Genomic DNA, 26,456 nt, shown 5'->3' on the forward strand with positions numbered 1-26,456 from the left:
ACACAAGTAAAAGCCATATCAGGAGTCAGCAATATTAGAATAAAGCATGTATACATACATTACGTATGTATTGTATGTATACATATACGTGCTCTGTTAAGACGTTTCCTTCCCAAATCAAATTGTGAGTTACAGTCTGTTCTCCCCAACCGGTTCATCCACGCCACGCAGGTGTATCCTACGCTTCGGGGCACTCATTTTAAGACGTCGACTCGATTTATTAATTTACGTATGACAGTAAATGAAAAAGTTAAGCCAATGTGTCACGGGCAAATAAGGCGAGGCCGCTCAGTGCCTCCAATGCTGTTAAGGTAGATGGTGACGTACGGGGTGGATGGGGAAGAGAGGAGAGGAGGGGCGCGGTGCTGCGCGAGCATTTCGGTTAAAAACCTAAGCCCCACGAGAACAACGGCACCATTCAGTTCCAACCACCGCGAGCCTCGGCAAAAGCAGAGAAAACCGGCAGAAACGGCGGACTAACGTGAAACCTTGAGTTAAATCCCCCAACGCAATGGCGTTTTCCAGGAGACTGCTTCATCTTCATCTGTCGCTCCTGTGTCTCTCCGCATGGACACATATTTCAGCTTTTAACCTTGATACTGAAAACGTCCTCAGGAAAAACGGAGACCCGCAAAGCCTGTTCGGATTTTCCCTCGCGATGCACAGACAACTTAACCCTACTGATAAGAGAATGTAAGTCACTGTTGGATCTTCAGAGGATTTTGGTTTAAGGCATTGCATGCGCGGGTTCTTGTTTCAAACATGGGGTCGATGCCTGTTCTGTGTCGCTCGACTGAGCACTGCAGGTTGTCACTTGACTTGAGGTAACAGGTTCTTTGCGAAGTTTTACAGGACAGTACTTTTTGTGTTGAAAGCTGTATCATTCATTAATACCAGCCATTAATTTAAAGATATACACTGAAACAAAATTCCAAACATGTCATGCGGTGTGCGCTTCGATAAAGCTGTAAGCCTGACTTTGTAATGCATGGATTCCTCTGGTAGTCAATTATTTCTAGGTTTAGTGCTCGCCGCTGTCGTAACCACGCACGCACTGCCTCCCCCTTCTCCTGTTAGATACATTTTAATCATGAATTTAGTTAAATAAACTTAACTCCGTTTTATGCGCAACTTTACAAAATCACTTCCCGGTAATTGTTATACATTATGGAAGATCTCCAGTGGCGCACACCAGAAAAGAAGGCACACAAAAAGTTTGAGGGAAATTGAGTGCGTGTAAGGAAAACAATGTCGAATTGATATTCAGTTCGCAGCGGGCAGTTTGTGCGCTGGGGCAGTCTTTGTGTTCAGACTGCCCTTTGACAGGGACCTCGTCACAAGCTAACAATGCCGAACCAGAGGTGCTTTATACGTGCCGTTTCAGTGCTGAAATCATGCATGCTAAATGAATGGTTACAAAAGGCGATGACTGTATCTCTCTGGAGGCCAACGCGGTGATCGACTTGGGGGTCGTGAAATTTAAATGCGGAATCTATTGACGGTTATCGTGAAAGTGCAATTAAATACTCACCGTGTTCGTTTTGTCATGTTAATGTGCACTGTTGCTATACGGTATAGCCTATACCACTCATAAAATTTTCTAAAGGTCACATGAGACAGGGTTTTAATTGTGAATATTATTGTTAGGTGCATAGTTTTATAATTAAGTTTATTACAAGGACAATGTAGAACTGAACATTCGTCACGTGGCGTGCGGTGGGTTCCGAGTTAGCCACAGGCGTCTTTTACATTGGTATTCTCAGGCATTGATGAATTCCTATATACCGACAAGGCTTTATTTTAAAATTAGGCGGAGAACGAGGGTACATTCCACACGGACAGTGTTGTAAAAAAAAGGGGTCATCTCTGTAAGGCAGGTGCCCGCAATCCTACGGTTAATTAAAAAGGTGACACTTTTCTTCCCTGGATAGCCTGGGGTTACAGCCAGAAGCACGCTCTGTGTTTTTCCTGTGAATGTTCCACTGCTTTCTCGGTCTGGCTCTCTCACTGTGCTGGTCTCTTCCGAGGCTCCGGCAGTAGCAGGCTTCAGCCTTCACTTTCACTAATAAGTGCCGTGCTTTCAGTTCTTGACCCGAGCCTGCAGTTTATTACCCCCTGTTTCCTGTCATTTCTCCCGATCCTGGAACAAGTGCACAAGGAGATCAACGCACAGGGGCCGCAGCTGCAACTGAAACATGGTTCACGGGGGAATGGTTATAGTTTGCTCTCAAAGGAAGAAGTTGTGCTCTGGTGCTGTAGGTCTTTTTTTTTTTGGCTTCATCTTAAAACATCGTGATGACATTCAGTACCCCCACATGGGATGTAAAGCGGCTGAGGGATGAGGAATTTATGAAGCACATTTCTGTTTTGTTGCTTCAAAGAGCACCCAGGACTGTTATCTTAACAATGATCTGTTGCTTTACCTTCAAAAGGTTAACAGTTATCATGCACCCAGTATATCTAACCCAAGATTTAAACCGATATACAATTTTTGGCGAGAGTCAAATAATATTTGGAAATTAATTCCAGGGAAAGTATTTAGCTAGATGCGGCATCCAACTCAGTGGCCCGTATAAGACTGATGCGTCAACACCTGGTGTCTCCAACCAGACACAAGCAGATTTTATCAAACGTGCATTTCATGTTGCCACCACAGTATAGGTGTCTTTGAAGATACTCGTGATGTGGGTGAATTGAAAAGGAGCAGAACTGAAAAGAGGACCGGTCCCTGGTGGCCCCGGTGCGGGCGCTGCCAGTGAGAGTGGAGAGTTTGACATGGGGGTGCGTGACGGATGGGTTTAGTTTGTGTGTGTTTTAGGAGGAGTCCCCCAGACAGAGCACGCTGTGACTTTACCCACACACTGTTAGATGCATCTCTAACAACAGAGTGGGAACGGGGTTGTGATACAGGCACTGCATTTCTGGAAAGAAAGTGAGTTGCACCAGACCTCAGCAAACACAAGCAAAGCCCATCTGAAAAAGGGAAGAGCTTTTATTTTAGGTAATACTGAAGTGTGATGGAATGTACAGAACATTGTCCGTTAATGCTTCATGGAGAGGTATTTAATTTCACATTTCTAACAACTATCTTATGTGTTAATTTATATTTTTACATTGCACTTTTAAAGAGTAACGTATGTGTGTATTTCAGCTGAAATACTCCTCCCCCAAAAGAAAAAAAAAACTGCAGTTAAGTCAGAAACAACCCAATAAAGTCAGAATGACCTTTGAGACAAGTTTCTTGTTGGGGGGTCATAAAACATTTTGCCCTCACAGCCAGAAACAAAGACCAAACAAAGAACAAAGATTCTACGTTATGCGTTTTGCGCTGCTCGTGGCGTGAGGTTGAAGGAACCATGCCGCTTTCATAGGCGCTGTAGTGCGTTTTTTTTACAAAAGCTGACTGGAGCGTTTCTTGTTCGACATGCAGCGGGGTGCAGCGGGGCGTTGGCTACGCAAACCGTGATTCATATCCTCAGACACACCCTGCAACGGGGCCGGCTCTGGCACGAGACTGAGAGCCAGGCTTGTGACAAATCCGTGCCTGCCAGGTGTTTTTCCCCTGAGCCGGGAGCGAAGGAGAGGTGCTGACTGCCGCATGCCAAAGCCTGTCGCGCCCAGAGAAAGGGGGCCGGCTCAACGTCAGGGAACAGGTACTGGGCCGGAGCCAGGATGCGCTAGCTACCACATGTCTCTGGAGCCAGGAGCCAGCCCTGCTCGCCATGCACTGATAGTCCCCGCCAAAGTGGGCCAAGATTCCTTAGATCGCCTAGATTGTCCTTTGAGTGGGAATGAGGTCGTCACTTTGATGCTCTAGTAAATGTTGCCAGGGTGCCGGGGGGAGAGGGTCCTACAAGCTGAGACAGCAGCGAAGTCACTTAAGCATGAAAACAAAGAGCCCTTTGGTTTTTATAAAGCCGTTTCTCTGAGGAAACTACCTAACGGATAAGGTAGACATTTTACTTTCCTGCCCGGGCTCTCTGGTTAACGGTCCGTGTGGATTATTCCCCTGCCATCTGACGTTTGTGTATCATTTCTAACACTTAATTGTCATGGTTGTTATTTTGCTTGGGTAAATCAGGTACTTGGGAGTTTCCCACAGACTCAGCATCTGAAAAGCTGGAGGTTAAAAGGAGGGGAAGATTCGTTTTTTGGGTTGAGATGGAGAGATTTATGCGCTGGCAGCGAGGGAGCAAGCAGACAGATGTTAAGTGTTGATGATGGACACTATGGCCCTGCCTTGTGGTGGTCACACATTGGTCATCTCTGTTCCCAGCACTGGGCACAAGGAGTCTTGTATGTGGCCAGTGACACAGGGGTGGGGGGGGGGTGGGGGGTTTGGATGACATCATTACCATGGCGATGTAAAGAAACAACAGAATGTGGAAAAGTTGGTGGTGTGCTGGCAAGTCTTTTGGGTTCACAGCAGGGAGTGTTTGTCAGGTTGGGGAACATCAATGAGAAAACAGATTCTAAAAATGCTTCAAGTTGTAAATCACTGTCGTGTACAGGAAAAGTAGCAAGGTTTCCTCGGCCTGGAACGAGCATACCTACACATGCTGAATACTAGCTAATCAGTCCAGAGCGACAAAAAGACAAATCATTTTACTGTACAAAAATCACCATGTTACTTTTGAATTGGGCAATATGCAAAAATCTAAAGCTGAGCTTCGAGAAACACAAACTGTTCATTTGTTGTATGATACAACAGTCCATTGTTCACAAGTTTTACAAAACCTACGTGCGGCATTTAAAAAAAAAAGAGGATTGGCTCCTTCTGATCCTGAAGTGGTAGTTTTGAACAAATGGAGTGATAGGTGATCATGCCATCTATGGGTGTGGTTAATATGTTTAGTGTGTGAATGAGGACAAAATCTTCGAGATCTCCTGCCCCTCAGAGAGGCAGCTCCGCCTACTGTTTACACCTGTATGTGGAGAGCTCTGAAACGACTCGGCTGACCTGCATGACCTGTATTTGTTAGCTGCACAAAGAAAAAGGAATAAACAGATGTAGAACTTAGCTGTGTAAACAAGGCCTGTTCCTCTCCTGCGGATCCATCCACCTTTCCCAAGGCATGCAGACGGGGGGCCCCTTGCATTCCTAATGTCATCTCAGAACTTTAAAGTACAGCGCAGCTCATAAAACTCTTTTATGGAGGTTCAGGGCTGCTTCCTATTGGTGCTGCAGGTGTGTGACACACGTTTTCAGAGCTGAGATCCTCCTCACCTGAACTCCGATCGTGTTGTATTCCCCCCCCGTTATTCTGTGGGCTGAAACATGGCTGCGTGAGCACTTAGCGCTGCCAGCCCCAGAGATAACGCCACACATGTGGAGATGAAAATCTGTTTGAATGAGAGACTCTCAATGAAGGTGCAGGAGGATCACTGTAACCGTACAAAAGAAAAAAAACGAAATCCTCTCCACCTCCGTGTGGTCCGCTCACAGCGGCCGGCTGCTCTGCCGCTGTGACTGCCTTCCTTCCTCTGATTCAGACAGCTTCCTGTGCAGTGGCGTGAGGGGACGTGTGGAGACTGACAGATCTCTCCCACCTCACTGACCGGCCCTGGCAGCACACCTCCGCACTCTCTGGAAAAAAACCCCCAAAAAAACTTAACGGATTCCTCTGCTATGAGGAGACGTGGAAGTTCATCATGTGGTCTCTTTAAAGTGAAACCGGGGGTAAAGGCTGTTTGATTGCACATATAGAATACCTTGGCGTGTATGTGTGTAGTTTGATATGTTTCGCTGGCGGCTGTTGGTTTCTCTAATTTGGGGGGTGGAGGCGGTGTTGTGGCTTACTGAGATGTGCAAACCTTCACCAGTTAAATGCAGGAAACTGTCATGACAATGAGCTCTACTTTTAGACTCCGCTGGATATATGACTGAAATAAACCAATAGATACATATTTGAAAATGAACCCCAGTGGCAGTGATTACCCACAATTTCGTTGTACCCCCACCGTGCAATGACAATAAAGTCTATTCTGATTCTGATACTTGGATTAATTTCACCAAACACGTACAAGCCAATAGGCCTTACAAGATAGGTGCTTGATACGTCCCATCAAACAGTTTCCCTGGGATTTTATTTTCTCATAGTGCTAAATTCAGTTTCTGCACTGTGGCCCCGCTTGGCTGTCGGCATAACGCTCAGAAACCACAGTAACCGTGGCTCCCCTGCCTCGGGTCAGCGACGGGCTTCTGTTTGGGTAAACGGACACAGCGAGAACCAGCTGCGGGGGTCGCCCTGGATCAGCTGCGGAGAGAAATCGGACGCATATGGAGAAGGGGGATCAGAGCCAGCGCTCAGCACCTAACATCGCTCATGCCTCTCTGCGTAGCGGAGGTCAGTCATGCCCTTGTATGCTCTGGGATGCTGCTGCTCTGGCCGCTGCCGCCTCACCCATGTAAGCTGCCCCATTTTTGCTCGCTGGTGGACACCAGCACTCCAGGTCACACGGCCTCTGTCACTTAATGCAGTTTTGCTCTTTTGGCTGAGCTGAGGTCAGTGGGGGCATGAGGGCAAATTGGTTTATTGAATTACTCCCGAACTGTAGGCTGTCACTTAAAAATACCTCCCTGGTATATTAGGATGTATGACATGAGCTCTCAGATAAGAAAATTGCCACAAAAAAGAACACTTAGATTTCCAAATTTGATTAAGCGATTGAATAGCTTTTTTTATCTGGAAGTCCTTGATTCCCCTCACTCCTCCTTTCTGCTTATTCAGAACATTGTAATTTATTGTAATCTACCTGCATAACGGAAGCAGTACACTTAACCGTATTCCCCTCTGAATGCTGACATCTTAGACAAATGCAAACCCATTCAGGAGAACCTCATGCATGCTGAATCATGTGAACTTGATTTTAAAAACGATAAGGAAAAGATGTCTGGAAAAACACAGACAGTAATAACTAAGCACACCAAACATGTGCTTCTGGATGAATACGCTTTAAGAGCTAGACTTATCTTAGATACATGGTTTTATCCCATGGCTTTAGTAGAACACTTTATTCAGGGAAGATATCCCAGAAATGTGTTTTTCCCAATTAAATTCTCACTGCTGAGCTACTTTAGTCCCACTGTACTAATATTCAGGGTCTCATTTTTATCTGGTTATACTGGTTTCCCTTTCGAAGATTAAGACCATAAATTCTCTGCAGATGCACAGGTTATCCCAAAAAATAACTTATTGTATCAGGCAGAGGTTTTGGTGGACGGAGACATGCAGAAGTATATTTGTATTAGGATTGGGCATGTAATACATTCATTTCCCCTGAAAGGAAATGATTTGGTCCTAAGTCATACAGTATCTCACCTAAAGTAATCACTGATGTCTTATACTTAAGTGATGCATTGAGTTATTTTACTGTCTGTATTACTTGTCTGTGTATGCCTCTGATAGCATAATAGGGTGTGTCAGCACTGATTCACATAGCTCCTTGCTGAAACCTTCTGCACAATACAAAAAGAAACGACCACATTTCTCCTCTTCCTCAGGTAGTTAGCTCTGTAGCCAAGTAATCACCCAAAACAGATACTTCACATACACTTCGCGTGAAGGGCCTCACCACACTGACCCATGGCTGCAGGCATGCAGTTGGCAGCAGGATCGTAAGAGGATACAGTCAGAGTTATCTCTCCATGCCAGTTTATACAGCCTGAAGCCCATCCCAGCAGCACTGTTGCATTGGAGTGGCAGGACAACTGTTGGTGTGATCGATTCCCAGGGACTGCCCTGGTCTCTCACACACTGCCCCTCAACCTGCCGCCTGGTCCAGCGACCTCTGCTGCTGTGACATCACATACAGGGATAAATTCTTGGATTAAACAGAGGTGTAGAGTCCTGTCACTTTGCTGTGCCGTGTGTTAGCCCAGTGGTCATTGGAAAGTATGTGCCGAAGCAGAATTTCCAATTTGCCCACTGAGCATAGTAATAACAGAAGCCAGGCCTCGGATGGGCACAAGTTCCAGCATCGCGGCTTACAGACGAAGTGCACTTTTCTGCCCCTGATAATGGACAGCTTGTCTCCATGTGTCTGGCAGACTTTCGCCGTAAACGCCTCAGCGTCACATGCAAGCGTCAATGTGGCCCCTCGGTCACTCGCTAAATTCTGCAACCAACACCGAAAAGGTTTCTGCGATGGAACCTTAACACCGCGAATAAGACCATCTTTTATTTCCCCCCCCGCCTGCCTTTTTTAACGACTCCCCAGCTCCCCTGCGTTGAAGTTTTGTGTTCATACGGGACATGTATGTATGCACTGCGTTTTTGACGACAGTGCGTTGAAGACTGAAGGCAGTGCTTCAGAGGGAAGTTGTGCTTTCATGTGTGCATGAGAGAGATACACGAATCCATTCCTGTCGGGCGGCTGAGCCGGGCTTAATGACCTGCCCTGCATCTCCTCCAGGTAATTTCAGAAGGCTGCTGTAAATTAATAGCTGACAGAGGCTTCAGCTGGCCCTTTGTGACGGAGGTTAAAAGGCTTTGTCAGTAAATGCAGAGAATCAATATGCGACCAGGGGGACTGGCGGTATTTGCTCTCAAATACAGCTGTGCTGAGAGGCTTTAGAGACTCTGATTTGCAAGTGACTGAAGCTTTACGAGGAGGTGGGGAAAAAGAGTGTGTGTGTGGGATGGTGGGGTGGTGGTTAGGGATGCTGCCCCCCCTCCCCAACACACACACACACACACACATACACACACTGAGGGTGCTCTTTAGCTGCTAAATGAAGGCCCATGACATTTACCAGGAAATCAATGGCAGGTTTTATGGCAGAGTTCTATAATTTTATTTGTATTTATTTTTTTCTCTCCTCTTTGAGGGAATTCCTACAGTGTGTCAAATTGGTTGAGTAGCCCTGCAGATCCCATGATCATTTATCAGTTATCTTATTTCCAAAGGCTCCTTTTAAAAACATGAACACATTATGTGCGCTATCTATGGGTTAACAGCATTTTATAAGCTTAGCCTGCTGCTTCTCTAACAGCTGTGACATGCCAAAGTATTTCCCTCAGACTGGCTATTAAGAACTGAGAATAAATAGGATCTTTAAAAACTGTTTTCAGTTTGAAGGGGAACACTGGTCACAGGCATATGCTTAATTAATATTCATTTTAAAGAATAACATTCTTCAAAGTAGTGCCCTGTCACTGGCCCCACACATGAATATTAATAATGCTGAATCAATTATAAGCACTTATTTCTTCAGATGGTCCCGGCTTTATTAGGAGATGATATTGGCCATCACCAAGGGCTACTTATTTCTGCAAGATTTAGTAGAGGGAAGAAGTAAATTGCCTTAGTTACAGCCACAGAAAAACCGTATTGGGGAGTCTGTATTACTAATGAATTGGCTTAGCTTAGTCAGTGCTGTCATGACTTTTCCTGATTTACACATTTAAAAAGCCTTTGGTAGTATACTACAGTACAGGACTGTGGTGCTTGATTCATTCCACCCTGTCCAGAGGTGTTGCAGGTCCTGTTCATCATGATATGTTAAGCTAAAGTGACTTTCGCAGAATCAAAAGCACCAAGTTTCTCAATGTGACGTCCTGTGAAATCAGCCACGTGGTAAGCTGAGCTTAATGATGGCTCATGCTAGAGTCCATCACAGCACACAGTTTCTACTCTACTGCCAACAGCATAAACATTGGAATTGTAATATGGGATCAGTGGAGCAAGGAAATGTACAATGAAGATTGTAATCTTTTAGGTGTCAGTTAAATATAGTACTGTTTTTCATGCTGGTGCATATTCCATTTATTCTATATATTCCTTATTGAGGATTAAAAAATATTGAGTTTAAAAATGACTGAAAAAAGGAATTGTTCAGAAGTCATCTGTCACAACATCGAAATGAACTGAAGGCCTGATAGGGCAGATGCCCTGGCTTAAAAGAATTGTTTCATCTGAAGCATGTTCCTCTGGCGTTTGGTATGGGTGGCCAGCATGGGTGCCCAGGCTGGAAAATCTGAGGCATTAACGGTTTTTATTACACATGTCCAACAATGAGCTGCCTGTTGGCTGTTTGTACACTGTTTTTCCTCATGGAAAATATGCGTGATTTATGCAACTGTCAATAGGAGCACGGCCAATTGAAAAACTACAGAACCCTTCTGGACCCTCTGGAGAAATAAGTGGAAGGGTTTCATTAGAACACGCTCTGGTCACAGGACTTGTGTAACACATCTCATTAAACAGAGTGTCTCTACATTGTGCCCACCCCAAAAAAACAGCCTTGTGACTCGGGTCTAGTGCTCGTCTTCACTCTGCTGTTGTGATTTTAATCACGATTCAATGAAAACAACATGATAGTGGTTATCAAGGTTAAAAAAAAAAACGTGTCAGCTCATAATGTGTAGTTATTGTGACATGCTGTACACCAACAGAACATTTCCCCTTCCAAATCCAGGCTTCATCTGTCTGTACAGGCCAGTCAGCCTGTTTCCTTTACCGTCTACGTTCTCAGATTGTGATGTATGTTCTCCAGTGTTTGTGCCGTCACTAATTAAAAAAATGTTTGCCATATAAAACCAGAGGGAAATCGTGCAGAGTACCTTTTTGTGGACGTTACAAAAAAGGACCAGTTTCTTCATCTATTAGTACTCAGGCAACTTGGAGGTATTTTCTGCACAACTGTAGACTCATACTTGCAGAACTATTTGTAATATATCCCTCTCAGGGAAGCCATGTTCCTACATAACTCTATAAAGCATCCTCACTGGTCTGGATGAATTGTCTTATAAATGGTCTTTGCTACAGATGGTTTAGGCTGGCGGTCTGCTGGTTGTGGGACACAGTGGGAGCTCCATTGCCTGGGGTGAAAGGTACCCAGAGGTTCTTTTTGCAAACCCGCTGTCTGGTGTTGAGCAGGACATGCTGTGGGAATTTTGGGAGTCTGTTGAATGGAATTGGCGGATGTGCCTCTGCCTTGTGTATTTGTATTTGTGTGTGTGTGTGTGTGTGTGCGTGTGTGTGCGTGTGTGCGTGTGTGCGCGTGTGCGCGTGTGTGTGCGTGTGTGCGTGTGTGTGCGCGTGTGTGTGTGCGCGTGCGCGCGCGTGCGTGCGTGCGTGCGTGCGTGTGTGTGTGTGTGTGTGTGTGTGTGAAAATGTGTTCCCTCTGTGTTCTGTTCTGTGAGTGCAGACCAAGCGTGTTGGACCATGTGAAATGCAGATTTAGGGAAAAATATATTAATCTATGAATAAAATGTCCTGGAACACTGAGACAGGGCCTGCTTTGGTCAGGGTGACAGAGTACCGTTGTCAGTTACTCCGTCTGTGTATTTATTCTCTGTTGTATGTTTTTTTAAGAGGGACATTTACAGTTTCACTGAGCCACTGAAGGCCGGGCGGAGTCTGTGGGTACACAGTGCTCAGCATTCATCGATGATTATGTTCAAATTAGCTGCTGATTCCTGCTAACAGATGCCAGGAATCCTGACATCAACTGTTATTTTTTTCAGAATAATTCCCTTTGTCATTCCTTTGAGACGGCTAACGGTCGACCTGCAGTGGAAATGCCAGCTCACAGCTGTTTGATGTTATGGTGAGGGCCGTTGCGTTTTAAGTATACGGCATCTCTCCTTTACATACGGAAACGCACCTAAAGGCGTCAGCTTATTACGTCTGCCCGAGTGTTGAGCAGTGTGCTCTGCCATAGTCCATTGGCCGTGTCTCCTGTGACATTATTGTTCGTCTGAACGGGACAGTATCCAGACGGGACAGTATCCAGACGGGACAGTATCCAGACGGGACAGTATCCAGACGGGACAGCATCCAGACGGGACAGTATCTGCCCCTGCGGCTCTCCGGCCTGCTGACTCGCCGCACAGAATCGCAGCACATGCGTGCTCTGCGGCCGCTGCCCGTGGCCTGGCCCGCTTTTTGTCTCTGCCTACAAAGGAGAGCTTGTGTGGCAGCGCTTTGGAGTGCTGGCATGAATGTTATCACTGAAGCAGCCAATCCACACCCAAGAAAAGGGCCTTTCAGTGTGAGGGGTCAAGTGGATCCCCTATCAGCTCCACACAATGGCGTGGAATGCTTTCTTCTCAGATTCTTTTTTTTTTTTTTTTTTTGTGGGAAAGGGGTTTTTTTCTTACTTTTTATGGTTAAAAACGAAATGCACAAATGCATTTAGGCTTCCCGTATTACAGTTTATGCCCTGGATGGGAGTGTATTATGGGAGTCTATCAGTGAAACACACTGGGCATTTGGCTTACAAAGGTTGCGGGTTCGTTTTGATTTCTTTTTGAGTATGACTGCCGAAGTGCAATCCCTCTGCATATTTTTTGATGTTGACAATGCAGCCATAATCACGGGCGTCTCCTTATTGATAGCGTCTCCGTAAGTGGTCCATATGGTCCTTATGAATTATTGAAACCTATCAGCTGCAAGACGGAGCTCACCAAACATCTTCAGACAGCAGTGGCTAGAGTGGACTGGGATAGCCGCACACCATATGTCGAACACGTAGCACCACAATACTTAGTGTGCCTAGTATGTGAAACATAATTGAAGGAGGTTGGTAAGTAAAATGTCATGTACTTGCAAAGGTTCCCTGTCTGCAGTCCTCGAGAATGTTATTATTTGACGTTGCATTGTTGAAAAATGGAATTTGGTGTATTCATGAATGAAATTTTGTTTTGCTGTGTGCCTGTCTCTGACCCACAGCATTGATTGTTCTCCAGAAACCTCAGAAAATGCTTTCAGCATGATGATGTGTGTACAAGCAGATTGCATTCTGGGAAACAAATTATTGCTCCTCACATGCCGTGTAGATAAGCACAGGTTGGACCTATGACCATTAAATGTTATCATTTAACAAAGTGTTACCGTCGGCTTTTTGCAGACTGCTGGTTGGAGCGCCCCGCGCCAGAGCTTTGCCCCGTCAGCGTTCCAACATCACAGGGGGCCTGTACAGCTGTGAAATCACCACCCAGCCCAACGACTGCAGCCGCGTGAACTTCGACGACGAGCGTGAGTGTTCTTCACCCGCCCACGCGCCCCCAGACCGCTCTCTGCTCCGCCGTGCATTGTGGGGCCCTTTCCCATTGGCTGTGGGGTGAAGCATGCACCCCGCATTCACAGTAATCATGCACGGAGTAGATTTATGCACCTGAATAGCAGGGCATGGTGGTGCAGAGTATATCGCAGTCTGCGATTGGCCATTGCTGAAAATGAAGGAGGTGCATGCTGTTACATTGTTGCCATTTATCAGTTGCTCTTATCCATAGTGACTTGCATAGTGTACTATTTTTACAATGATATTCATTTATACAGCTCGATATTTACTGAGGCAATTGTGGTTTAGGTAGCTTGTGCAAAGGTACAATAGCAGTACCCCAGCAGGGAATCGAACCTGCATCCTCTCAGTTGTTAGCCCTGCTCCTTACCACTATGCTACACTGTTAATATAAACTTGTGTTTTCCCTCTTTTCTTTAACACACCGACATATGCAGTGGATGCCAATTCGGAGAGCAAGGAGAACCAGTGGATGGGGGTGACGGTGCAGAGCCAGGGTCCCGGCGGCAAGATTGTGGTAAGTTAGAGGCAAAGCCGCTGTGCTTGGCTCAAGCCTCCATGGCTCCCCCTTTACGCCATGTTGCAGGGGTGGCGCTGAATAGGCCTTGAACAGGGCTATGCTCACACTCGCTGCTCTAGGAATGTTGTCAGCCTGCTTCCACACTGTTGCTCATTTAAATAGAATGGTTACATTTATGCTCTCATGTGCTGGAAGTTGCTCTGGATAAGAGCATCTGCTAAATGCATGTAATGTAATGTAGTGGAATGTAATGTCATGGACTGATGCGCTTATCCCATCCGCTCGCACGCAGACCTGTGCCCACCGCTACCAGAGGCGGCTGTACCCTGGCTCGTTAGGGGAGTCCCGCGACATCACAGGCCGCTGCTACGTCCTGAGCGAGGACCTTCACATCGACGCCAACTCCGACGAGGACGGCGGGAACTGGAAGTTCTGCGACGGCCGTGCCCGAGGCCACGAGATGTTCGGGTCCTGCCAGCAGGGTCTCTCCGCCACCTTCACCAAGGACTACCGTTACGTTGTGTTCGGGGCGCCCGGCGCCTACAACTGGAAGGGTACGCCAGCCGCCCCCCGAGAGAAGAGCTGATGCTCGCTTCGCTAAAGCGGAGCACCGAGATGAAGTTTGATGGCTTGATGCCTGATGGCTTGCCTCACTATACAGACAGTCTCAAAATCTACTTTTCCTTAAATATAATTTTATAAGTAAATTTTGAATAACATAAAATTAACCATGGGAATTTTTTTGTGGGACCAGCCAAATTTTTTAAATGTCAACAATGACTTGATGTGGGCTTGGTACATGTACTGTATCTTCTCTTGGGTTCAGCATCAAATACCTGTGCATTAACTTTTTTTAGAAGTGTCTGCAACAAGCAGCCCATCTCAGGACCTCAGGCAGCATGTAATGTGGTTCTGTCACAATACAGAATAATGGTTATTGTTAGTTATCGTTTTGAGGTAAAATATCTTTTTAAGAGAGCGGCATTAGGTCCTAATACCAAGACGTTCCCAATGTCCACAGAAACACCCTCATTCATTCTCATGATTCCCTGATACACATTGCCCTCTATGGGTGAGAGGAAATATTGCAACAGTGTGACATCAGCATTTTCATACCTCCCCAGCTTGTAAGGTCACTCTACCATCACAAAACATTTACCAAATTCCATGCTGTTTTATTTATATTTTTTTGACAACATTGTAAAGACTTACAAGGCCATAATTTTCACAGTGTACTGATGTTATAAAATTACATGAATGTCATGTCATATTTGATGCTATTTCAGTGTAATATTTCTTCAGCTATAACCTTTTATTTAAGCCCGAAGAAATATTACCCTTTTGTTATGTTTCATGTCAGCCGTATTATTTTAGCATTTCGTCAGGGCGAAGCCATTTTGTTTTGCTGCACCTGTCATTGCTCCATTGTCATAAACACGCCCACGCTTCACCCCCTACCACCCAGGCGTTGTGCGAGCTGAGCATAAGAACAGCACTCTGTACGAAATGGGTCTGTACGATGACGGGCCCTATGAAGTTGGGGATGAGAACCGTCTGGACCAGGATCTAGTGCCGGTACCCGCTAACAGTTACTTAGGTAGGTCTGGGGGGGGGGTTGGGGGGGGGGCTGTGCCGAGTGGCGGTCACCTGCTTCCCTCTCTCTCCCCATCACCTTGTCTGATTCTCTTTCCTCTCTTGATGGCAGGAAACTTTGTTTTGTCTGCCCAGGTATTCTGTTTATGACGGCTTTGTCCCACGCCAGCCCTGATCAGTTTGTGTACAGGTCTCTTCCCGTTCACGCGAAGAAAGCTGTAGATCTGATGGCCAATAGCTATTTAGGTTTGTTGTCATGTGACCAGGATGTGCACTCCCAGACCCATGGCCATTCTGTGCTGGTTGCCATGTGCCACCCCCCCCCCCCCACCCCCCCCCATGTGAATGCAGTGCTGCACATTCATCATGTCCTTCCTTTGGGCTGCCTTGCTGAAAGAATGCTTTGTTTTGATGAGAAGCCAAACCATTTGTACTACGGGCCATTTCTATGTATCCACCATGGGAGTTTCTCAGATTGCATCATGCATGTAGAATATGTAAATGTTCATATTAGTGGGCAAAAATGTGTTCCTTTATTTTACCAATAGCCATTGAGAATCATTGCTTGTGTAACCATTTTTTCACTCCTGACCCAAATTCGTTTGAAAAGTTTGCATCCAACATTTCGGGTGTCACCATTTATTCATCTACTCATGACATATAAATGTGCTCTGTGCTCTTGTCCTGAGATGCTCTGATAGCTGGAATCTCCCTCGGCAGGTTTCTCCCTGGACACTGGAAAGAGCATCACCAAGCAGGGCGAGCTGACTATTGTGTCAGGGGCTCCCAGAGCCAATCACAGCGGGGCGGTGGTGCTCCTCAGGAAGGAGACAAAGTCCGCAGTCATGCTCTCTCCAGAGTACATTCTGGAAGGCGAGGGTCTGGCGTCCTCCTTCGGCTATGATGTAGCTGTCGTTGACCTCAACGGAGATGGGTATGCCATGCAGTGATGAGCTATTTATTTATTTATTTTTTAAATGTCTCCAATCGGAATTCAGGCAGATGCACAGTATTTAATCATGCTGATATGGATTACATACTGATGTGGCTGGAGGCCTCTGGGTGTCGTTAAAGGCTGGACGTGTGCAGTTCTGTACATTAGCTGCCATTTTAGTGAGCCACGGTGCAGTCATGTTGCAGGCCTGTGGTTGGTTTCTTACCCGAGCAATACTATGGTGACCTGCGTAGGACCACCACGGTATTAATTACATCATGTTCTCGTTTCTGTGAGACGAAGAGGAGGTGTGATGGATCAGCGATGCACTGACAGCTGAATTGGATTTTTTTTGTTTCCAGATGGCAGGATATCGTAGTGGGGGCCCCTCAGTATTTTATGAAAGACGGGGAGATTGGGGGCGCCGTGTACGTCTACATCAACCAAGCCGGGAAGTGGGACAAGGTCCGACCCATCCGTCTCAACGGGACCAAGGACTCCATGTTCGGGCTGGCGGTGGAAAACATCGGCGACGTTAACCAGGACTCGTTCGAAGGTGGGCTTCGTGCCGGCGCGTGACTGTGAAGCACGCTCAGGTCCCTGTGCGCGGGAAAGCCAGTGACGCTCACCGATCCTCCTGTTTCTCCCCGGCAGACATTGCAGTCGGAGCTCCCTACGACAACGGCGGCGCAGGGAAAGTGTACATTTACCACGGCTCTGCTGATGGGATCAACACCAAGCCGGCGCAGGTCAGTACTGCCCTTTCCCCGGGAGCTGGGCTCAGAGCCTGAACAGTCCCACTTTACTGTTACACGAGGCTGTGAGAGTTAATGAGAACCTGAGAAAGACCCGATCTCTCGCTGCTGTCGCAGAAATCACAAGAATTCAGGGTGAAGCTAAAGGGGCGCTGTGCACAGTATTATTTAAAAACGGACGTCCAACGGTCGAGTAAACAGATCACCATTAATCTCATGATTTAAAAAAAAAATAGTTCTTTAGTAGATAAATGCAAAATAAATGACCTTGTTTTTGTCTTGTTTCTGTTCATTCGTAGGCATTTGTCTTAGCTGAGTGCTTTCCATTTCTGCAAAACAAAATAAACAGATAGGGAATGATGTGAGCAAAGCTTGCTCTTCTGTTAGGAGTAAAAGGTCTCACCATTGCCACTCAGTCAACTTAATACTGTGCAATGCTAATTTACATGTTCAGTTCTGGCCTGGACTTAATGTAAACAACGGAGACTTGTAAAATAAACATTGTTTTCCACAAGACAATTGCCCATTGAAATGAAATGTTCTGAGGCAAATGTTTCCAGAAAAATCTATTCAAGCGCTATGTGAGCCGTTTGCTGAATGTTCTGTATGAAAATCATCATCATTGTGCAATGTTTTTCTCATGTGGTAAATATTTGATGGGCTTCAATGTTGTCAAACTTTGCCTTTTAGATAGAAGTAGCATTTTTTATTAAAAGCACAATCTTGAAAGTTTTAATTAAATCATTAAATCAGAAAGGCCCTACGCTTCATAGAGCTAGCTAATCAACAGATTTTACCTCTGCTTAGTCAAAAAACCTCAAACCAGAGGATGGATTAGCTATAAATAGCTAAGAGCTGTGCGAAGCATTTATTAATTGCCATAACAAAACATGCCATTTATTTTCTAATGAATTTTCTCAGGAAAACACAAAATTCAGTACAATTCAGACTGGATGGCCAAAACCTCAGCTCACTCTGTTCCCCTTGATTTCAGATCCTTGAAGCAAATGATCCCAAAGTAAAACTGTTTGGCTACTCTTTGGCTGGAAACATGGATTTGGACAGGAATTCCTACCCAGATGTTGCCGTTGGGTCTCTCTCTGATGCAGTTTTTGTTTACAGGTAATTAGCATGTCACTGATTTCACGTTAGTAAACCACTTCTATAATTCTGGACAAGCTCACATCTGTAGTTATATAAAAATTATAATGGCTTTTTATTACGATTGCAGGTCTAAGACAGTTATAAGCATTCAGAAAGATGTCAAAATAACACCAAAGGAGATTGACCTGACAAAGAAAACCTGTGGGAACACTGTATGGTAAGATGTTTTTTTTTTTTAAAAAAAAAAGCCTTAAAACAAAAAGCTTTTGAAGATTGATGTAGATTGATGACAACAAACATTTCAAGTCATTAATGGCATTAGGTGCCTGTTGTCGGATATGCAACTTTAAAATCACCACATTATGACCAAAAAAATAAATAAAAAGCAATTAAAGAACTTAAAACAATCTGTTGCTGTTTGCAGCATGACAGTGGATGCCTGCTTCAGCTACACGGCAAACCCCAAGTCCTACAACCCTCGGCTGCGTAAGTGACCCCTCTCTCTCCTGTAAAGATGCTGATTGGCTGGTGGCAGAGGCAAGGCGGGTGACATTTTGTCTTCCCCCCCAACAGTGATATCTTATTCGCTTGAGGCGGAGTCTGAGAGGAGGAAGCTGGGCCTGCCGTCCAGAGTCACGTTCCTGACGAAGTCCAGCACCGACCAGGACTACCAGTCCACCGGGACCCTGGAGCTTCGTGGCCAGAACAAGCAGACCTGCATGAAGGCAGAACTCAGGCTGCAGGTGCCAGCTCGATATTTCCCGCTCCAAAGGCCAGATTAGCATTCTGTTAGCCTTGCAGGTTACCCAAGGCATTTACATAGCTCACATTGTTTTGCATATAATCCATGTATCCAGCTGGGTATTTACTTACGCCATTTAGGTTTAGCACCTTGCTCAAGGTGCTTGAGTAATGACCTGCTAGGTTATAATCCCCACTCCTTAGCCACTATGTCACAGAGCTACCCATAAATGCATTGTTCCTTGGCCAGAAAGCAAACCCAGGCCACTGTAGTGAGAGCATTGAATCCTAACTGCTAGACCACTGTTGGTCTGGGAGCTTCAGGATTAGAGTGAGTCTTCCCTGGAGTGAGCCTCCTTTTTTCATCATTTAGGAAACCATCAAGGACAAGCTGCGGGGCATTCCCATCGAGGTGTCAGTGGCCATCCAGAACGCCAGGCGCAGGAAGAGGCAGAGCTCTCTCCCCCTACTGGTTCCCATCCTCAACTCCAACCAGCCGAGCAAGACCGTCACTGAGGTAACCGCTTCGATAAAAACGCCCCCCCCCCACTCTTCAAAAATTCATTTCATTTGGTCACCAGCACCACGCTAGCACACCTTCATTTCCTTCGGTCTACCCCTAGCATTTCTCCAGACACAAGTGGACTGTCATTGATGTCCTGCAAATGTGACACTAAATTTTGAACTGTGTTTCAGGTCAACTTTCTGAAGGAGGGGTGTGGGACGGACAACATTTGCGAGAGCAACCTGCAGCTGACTTACAAGTTTTGCTACAGAGAACCCAACCAAGATTTGTTTCCTCCTCTACAAACGTGAGTCTCAGCGAATTCTGACCTCTTTTCACCGGCCGATTAGACTCTGGTGGATGGATCTCGCTGGTGGATGCAGAACATTGACTTAAAGGATTGTCAACAAATTTTTCTGTTCCGCAGAGAGAATGGTCTCGCTGTGGTGTCTCTCAGTGACCAGAAGGATATTGCGCTGGCGGTCACAGTGACTAACAAGGATGGGGACAGTGCTTACGAAGCCAAACTGGTGGCCACATTCCCCAACTCCCTGTCCTACTCCGCCTTCCGTTCTTCTAAGACCGCGGTGAGTCGGCCGTCTCAGATTCGTCACAGTGGGGGCAACTGTCACCTTCATCTTATAGACCAGTGACAAATGTAATTGGCTCTCTTATCTCTTGCAGGATAAACAGGTGGTCTGTGTAGCCAATCAGAATGGTTCACAGGCAGAATGTGAACTTGGGAATCCCTTCAAAAGAGGTTCAGAGGTGAGACATGGAATCATTCGCTGAAATTTCTGTGTGGCCTACTGCATTCTATTCCTTCGCAGTCTCTGTAATTGCAAACTGGTGGAACCGTTTTTTTCAGGTTACTTTCTACATCATCCTGAGTACTGCTGGCATTTCTCTGGACACCAAAGACATTGAAATTGACCTTCAGCTCGAAACGTAAGTAGTACCAGAATCATCCTTGGTTCATGAAAGTAGCCCTTGTAATATGTTCAGTTCATCTTGGCAGGTAACTATGTACATGTTATCTCTAAGACAAGACACCAAGTCTGGTATTTGTTAAATGTCTAGCATACTGTAGGTGAAGTAAGATGTCTCTTACCACTTAAAGAGAAACATAGTGTTTGATTTTTTAAGTTGACTTTTTTCCTCCAGGACCAGTGAACAGAAGAATTTAGGCCTAGTGAAAGCCAAGGCAAAGGTGGTCATTGAGCTGCTGCTGTCGGTCTCTGGGTGAGCCCATTTCTGATTTGACATTTCTGATTCACTCCCAGATCACCTAGCCTGTGCTCATATAAAACCAGTTTTATGTTTTGGTTCCTTAAAAAATGTTATACTTTGAGCTCAGTGTCTCTCTGCCCCTACAACTGACGTTGTTGCTTTGGTGTTCACCAGCGTGGCGAAGCCTTCCCAGGTCTACTTTGGAGGAAAAACGGTGGGAGAGAGTGCCATCAAGTCAGAAGATGAAATCGGCAGTTTGATTGAATATGAATTCAGGGTAATCTTTGCCTTCTTCTTTTCCGGCAGCCCGAGCGGCACTCGGATTTGAGGGTGCAGGCTTGCTTTCTCAGCAGTTTGTGGGCTGTGTTTTTGGTACAAAGCGTGGCTTTGCAGAAGAGAATTTGCCTTGTTCAGAGGAGACATCATAGGTCAGCCCCTGGCCTGATACAGGGCAGTTTTTTATGTATCCCTCTTTGTGTCCATCATGCAGATCAACAATTTGGGAAAACCGCTGAAATCTTTCGGAACAGCTTCCCTGAACATCCTATGGCCCAAAGAGAATAAAGACGGGAAGTGGCTCCTCTACTTGGTTAAGGTTAAAACTGACGGCTTGGATAAAATTCCCTGCACCCCTGCAGATGCGATCAACCCAGTCAAGCACATTAAGGTGACCTTTCTATTGCATTTACACCCAGGGTCAAAATTAATATAGTGAAAAATAAGCATAAAATGATGGCTTCTTTGAAACTTTTGAACTTTAAATTATAAACATGTTTGAGCAAAATGGCCTGTGCAGTTTGACTGTGATTCTGTCAGTCATGCAGTAATGCATAAATATTTACCATTGTCCATTATGATCTCAGGAATCTTCCAGCTCTAGGCAAAAACGTGAGATTGAAGAGAGAAAATCTTCAGAATCAGGAAAGATCTCCTTCTTCACGGACAAAAGAAAATACAAAACTCTGGTAAGTTCATGTTCCCTGGGAATGTGAATGAATGATATGTAGTGCCGATATGTTAGTGACGGAAATGGCGCCGCAGACTAAAAGGATTATGTGTCTTTGTAGACGTGCGACAACGAGGCAAAATGTGTGGAGCTCCGGTGTCCCCTCCAGGGCTTGGACAGCAACGCAGTCATCATTCTGAGGTCGCGCCTGTGGAACGGCACCTTCATTGAAGTGAGTGACTGACAGGCGCTCTAAACACCACAGCTTTCGATTTCACTTGGAAATTATTCTGCCATGTTGCAGCATGGCGAACCACACAAGGCAGTCAAGGCCAAGAGCTGTTAGTGTGCAGGAATAAAATTGGGGGGGAATAAAAAAATTGCATCCATTTTACAGACGAGCTTCTTGTCTTGACCTGGGTGGTTTGCCCCTTTTGTCTCTATGCAGGACTATGCAAAGCTGAATTATCTTGACATCATTGTGAAGGCCTCACTCAGCCTTGATGCCTCTGCAAAGAACATGGTTCTGAAAGATGCTGAAACGCAGGTGAGTCGCTGTGGGATTTGCAGTCTGTACATTACAGGCCCCCAGTTATTCGGCCACCGTTGGCGACAGCCACAAGTCATTGTGTGATTGTGTCACATTGCCATTCTCTCCAGAGTAAGGAAAACAGTGAAAACTTCAGGGTAATCTTATACATTTTTCTCAAAAAAGAGGTAGGGCCCAGACATGGTCTTTGGATTGTCAGTGTCTGGTTCTGTTTAACTTTTCAAAATGAGACGATCAAGCCGCGGTCCCAAGTGACTCATGAAAATGAAAGAATAATTTGTGCTCTTTGTAGGTGAGGGTGACGGTGTTCCCGGAGAAGTCTGTGGCACAGTACAGCGGAGTCCCCTGGTGGGTTATACTGGTGGCCATCCTGGCCGGAATCCTCATGCTGGCCCTGCTGGTGTTCCTGCTCTGGAAGGTAAGCAGAGGAAACGCCATTACACCCAATTTCCAGAAGGTGGCGCCAACCGCACTACTTTGCCAATGTGACATGCACATCATAGTGAAATAAATGGTGCACATTGCAAGATCAATATTTGATTTGAACTACATTCTTGAAGTTTTTTTTTCTTACACAGACTTGTTTGCTGTCTTGTTTATGAATGAGTAGAGTGCCTTAAATGGCAAGAGAGCCCGTTCACAGTGATCCAACACCTTGCTTCCTTTTAGTGCGGCTTCTTCAAGAGAGCCAAAAAAGACCAGTACGATGCAGCATATCACAAAGCTGAGATCCATGTTCAGCCATCTGAGAAAGAGGCACTCGCGACCGATGCGTAGTTCTTGCCTCCAGCCCTCGGTCCCTGGGTAAATCTCATCAGCAAATCTACAGCATCTGTCTCGGGGTATCAGCATGGAGTGGGGGCTTAATAAGGACTAACTCACATTTGCTTCAAGGAAACTGCTTTCCTGCAATGCTTTGTCGGGGAATGGGGCGGCTTGTACATACATGTCAACAGTATTCACACGGATGGATGCCTACACTATTTATTAATAAATTAGCTAGCTGAACAAGTGGTCTAATCGCATGCCCAGAAATGAGCCTGATTTTGATTCAGCCCTCATGACACGTGTGAAAATTTTTGGTTGGCATTACAGACTTCTCTGAAATTTTCAGCTTCCAGCTCTACAACTTTCTGTGCGCCTGATACGTGGTCTAGAGCAGCCGTTTCACCTCGCCGTTTTTTCCTGATGTTTCCTGAAGGTTCTCTGTCTTTCCAGGTTGCCGCTTTGCCAGCCTGAATACTTGGAAATTGTTTGTTGGAATGCTTCTCTGTTGAGCATGCTGTCACACAGACACTTTCCGCAAGCTGCTTCGCCGAAGCTTTGACATCCTCTCCCCTTTTTTCAGCTGTTTGTCTCATAAGCGCTTAACAAACCAGCTCGAGTGCCTACGCCGCCTTTCTTCGAATAATCATCTCTCGCCTGTTTTTTTTTTTTTTTTCCTTAGTGTGGATTCTTCAAGCGCTCCAAGTACAACGACAGTGTCCCGAGGTACCATGCTGTGCGCATAAGGAAGGAGGAGAGACAGTTTAAGGACGGGAAAGCCAAAATGGACTCCCTGGAGAAAAAGCAATGGATGACAACGTGGAGCGAGAACGAGAGCTACTCTTAAGACTTTCCCGATGTTGTGATGTCATCGGAGGCATCGCAGCCCCCCCCCCCCACTGCCCCCCCCCCCCCCCTCAGCCTCTTTGCTTCAAATAATGGATCTAAAGACTGCAAGTCACGCTTCTTAGAACCTGGGGTCTTCATTTTGCACAATCGGAACATTTGATTGTATATATTGCAAAAACTAAGAGAAAAGAAAGTGACTTTTTTATATATATCTTCCCTTACAGACATTCAAAATGGTAATGTCCTAAAATCTAAAAATGTTTAAAATCACTCTGCCATCATGTTTTTCTTTATGGATAGCAAGAAAAAAACCTAAGCTTTACACATTTCTGTTTTTATTTGAGAGTCTGCAGCTCTCGAGCCATTTTACTGATGTTTCTGGGGTTTTCATTTGCAATTGCACTCTCGGCTTAACTTTCTCTTCTCTTCCTTATCTGTTTCGACAAACTCTTTACAACTCACTTTGGACTTTTTAAATGTATAGGCGTGAACATTTTGTACGTTTTGTATATATTTAAATATTTGTAGTGGAATGTATATTTATTTTTTATCATAGACTGTTGATGTTGCAGATCTTCATAGGCCAAAGATTCATGTTTTCTCTCTCTAAAGAAGTGTTTATGAGGAGGTGAAAGAGAGGACTTTGCAGTGTCGATGCAGAACAGGTTGGCTGGTGCTACACAGAGAATGTGGCTTGAGGCTTTGCCTTCCACCTAGAAGTATTCTGAATGAACGCGAATACTTTCTATATCTCAATCTTCCACATTTGATGGGATCAGTAAGGTAATGTTATTTTGTTTCCGTATAGTGTGCTTCTGTTTCTCAAACTTAGCTGTGATGTTTAATTAGACGCATTAGCACACATAGAGTGCTAAATTGGCTAACAGCGGCTGGCCCTGGTGGTGATTGTTTGACTGTACATAAATGCTTGCCTGTTTGGAATCCCCCGACTGACCACAATCATGTTTGTAAAGAGGTGCCACTTGAGGTTTATCTCAATGCAAGATGTTTACAATATGAATTTAATTTGCATAATGAAGTCCTTCATCTACTTTTTTTATCGTGGAGGAACTTCAGTGTGTTACATACTGTGGTGCAAACTTAGTATAATATACTATACCATAAAGCCAATGTTGTTTTAAAGGATTAGAAATTCCTACCCTTATATCTAGTCTTATTGAAGCTCTGTAATGAGCAAAAATGGATGGCAAAGATGGCAAGTCATCTTCTGTGAGAAACATGGGGTAATGGATTGCCCTTTTAAAAGATGAGGGGAAAAACAGCACACTGCACTAGCTCCCAAATGGCTACTATCTTTTATGAGAAACACCATAGCCATTCCTGCATGTTTTTTCTTAATGCAATAAGTAGTTATTTTCAATTCACAAAGTGTGCAGGCACTAGGGTTTTTTTTCCCCATTTCGGCCATATGTCTTGCCGAGCCCATGAAAAGGAATGGATGTGTGCGTATATACTGTTGAACTTTGAGTGCTTTAAAGAGGATGTCTGTGACACCAAGTGTATCTATGCCAGGTACACTGCAAGTGTGCGTACAGGTGTAATAAAGTCTGAATGTGGTATTTTCTCAAGGATGATGCATCAAAAGGGAAAACAGCGTGGAGATTCTCCATGGCAACCCCTTAGTGATTATTGCTGCCGCAATGGATAACACTTGGCACAGCAGAGCTGCTTTTTTCAGACTTTCTCTGTATAGGCAATGCATTTTCTAAATGTATTAAGTCTCATCACTGGCTCTTTTTTTGTTCAATATATCCCCCTTCCCCCAACTTCATAAGACGACCTGTGGATAAAAAAAGAAAAACAATAAAGAGGAAAAATCCTGTTTGATTTATATGGTCATCTGTACTTGTTTATCTACTCTCATTACACACAACTCCATTTAGTATTAATACTGCCCTGCAGTTACCATGGTTACAGTTGTACACAGATACTGATACAATGGGCGTTTAGGGGGCCAAGCACCAAAGGAGGTGGAGCTCTATTATTTTTCCTCTGGTTTTTAATAGGTGTTTATTAGGGGGCTAAGAATAAATGGGTTCTACGTCTATTTTTTTTTTTTTATATTATTGTTAGTTTCACACAACTTGGCAATAAAATCCAGACAGAATCCATTTTGCCAGAAATTCATGAAACATTTAGCCTACATAAACATCGCAACATTTAGGCTAGTAGATGTGCCTCTCATATCAAAAGGAACTTTTTGTAATGGAAATAGGAGGCGTGTCATACGATATGTTTCCCACCAATTTTGTGTTTTTCAAAAATAAGCATTTCTTCCTACTCCTTTGACATATTGAAATAATAATTGCCTTCAAACATTGATTTGTCCACAGAATGGGAGGTTTATATTGATGGGTGAAATTATGAAAATTGCATGAACAAAACATTGTTGTACAGACCATTACGAGGTGTCATCATAACAAATTTGGTATCAGTAGGTTAAATGGGATCATAGGATATGGAATGTATAAATACTCTATTTGACGTGTGAATTAAAGACATAGAAAATTTCACACATATTTCTCATGTCACAAGGAACATTTTCGTTTGAACTTACGACGGTCACCGTGCCGATTTTCCCGCCATATCTGATCTTTCCGCCATCTTTCACTTTAAAAATGCGTTTAATGTATCCACATAGGTTTCACACAAATTTGGTTTAGGATGCTCTTTTTAAAGGTAATTCACATGTTATTGCAGTTATTTTCAATCTGACGAATAGAAGTTCAATCTTCTGTAATGCTTCACGTATTACCTTAAAACCTTCACTAATCTGTGTTTCAGAGGCTCACCTTTAAAAGTTACGCACAGACCGCGTCGGAATTGATCAAAACAGGTACCCTTCCGAGCAATTCTAGCCTGTAGCAATGATTTCAAAATCCACCTATAGTGGTCTACGTAATTATGAAATAG

The 26,456-nt window shown here is 44.9% G+C and overlaps 1 protein-coding gene across 1 annotated transcript; it reads left to right on the top strand.

Annotated features, from left to right (window-relative positions):
* The first annotated feature begins 415 nt into the window (after nt 1–415).
* LOC118788803 (integrin alpha-6-like) lies at nt 416–25,324 on the top strand. The gene is made up of 26 exons (XM_036544902.1): nt 416–693; nt 12,857–12,984; nt 13,468–13,547; nt 13,843–14,104; nt 15,016–15,147; nt 15,864–16,077; nt 16,440–16,633; nt 16,732–16,826; nt 17,827–17,954; nt 18,064–18,153; nt 18,361–18,422; nt 18,510–18,679; nt 19,051–19,194; nt 19,374–19,489; nt 19,610–19,769; nt 19,867–19,950; nt 20,051–20,130; nt 20,347–20,424; nt 20,587–20,689; nt 20,903–21,079; nt 21,276–21,377; nt 21,480–21,590; nt 21,807–21,905; nt 22,201–22,326; nt 22,578–22,712; nt 23,356–25,324. The coding sequence occupies exons 1-25, from the start codon at nt 512–514 to the stop codon at nt 22,683–22,685; spliced, it is 3,225 nt and encodes a 1,074-aa protein (XP_036400795.1). The 5' UTR covers nt 416–511; the 3' UTR covers nt 22,686–22,712; nt 23,356–25,324.
* Nucleotides 25,325–26,456: the final 1,132 nt, after the last annotated feature.

Source organism: Megalops cyprinoides, chromosome 14 (assembly GCF_013368585.1).
Source record: "Megalops cyprinoides isolate fMegCyp1 chromosome 14, fMegCyp1.pri, whole genome shotgun sequence".
NCBI classification, from domain to species: Eukaryota; Metazoa; Chordata; class Actinopteri; order Elopiformes; family Megalopidae; genus Megalops; species Megalops cyprinoides.

Coding starts and splice junctions, on each gene's coding strand:
- LOC118788803 (XM_036544902.1), top strand. CDS start 512: ATGGCGTTTTCCAGGAGACTGCTTCATCTTCATCTGTCGCTCCTGTGT. Junction 14,105..15,015: donor CGGCGCCTACAACTGGAAGG/GTACGCCAGCCG, acceptor CCTACCACCCAG/GCGTTGTGCGAGCTGAGCAT. Junction 15,148..15,863: donor ACCCGCTAACAGTTACTTAG/GTAGGTCTGGGG, acceptor CTCCCTCGGCAG/GTTTCTCCCTGGACACTGGA.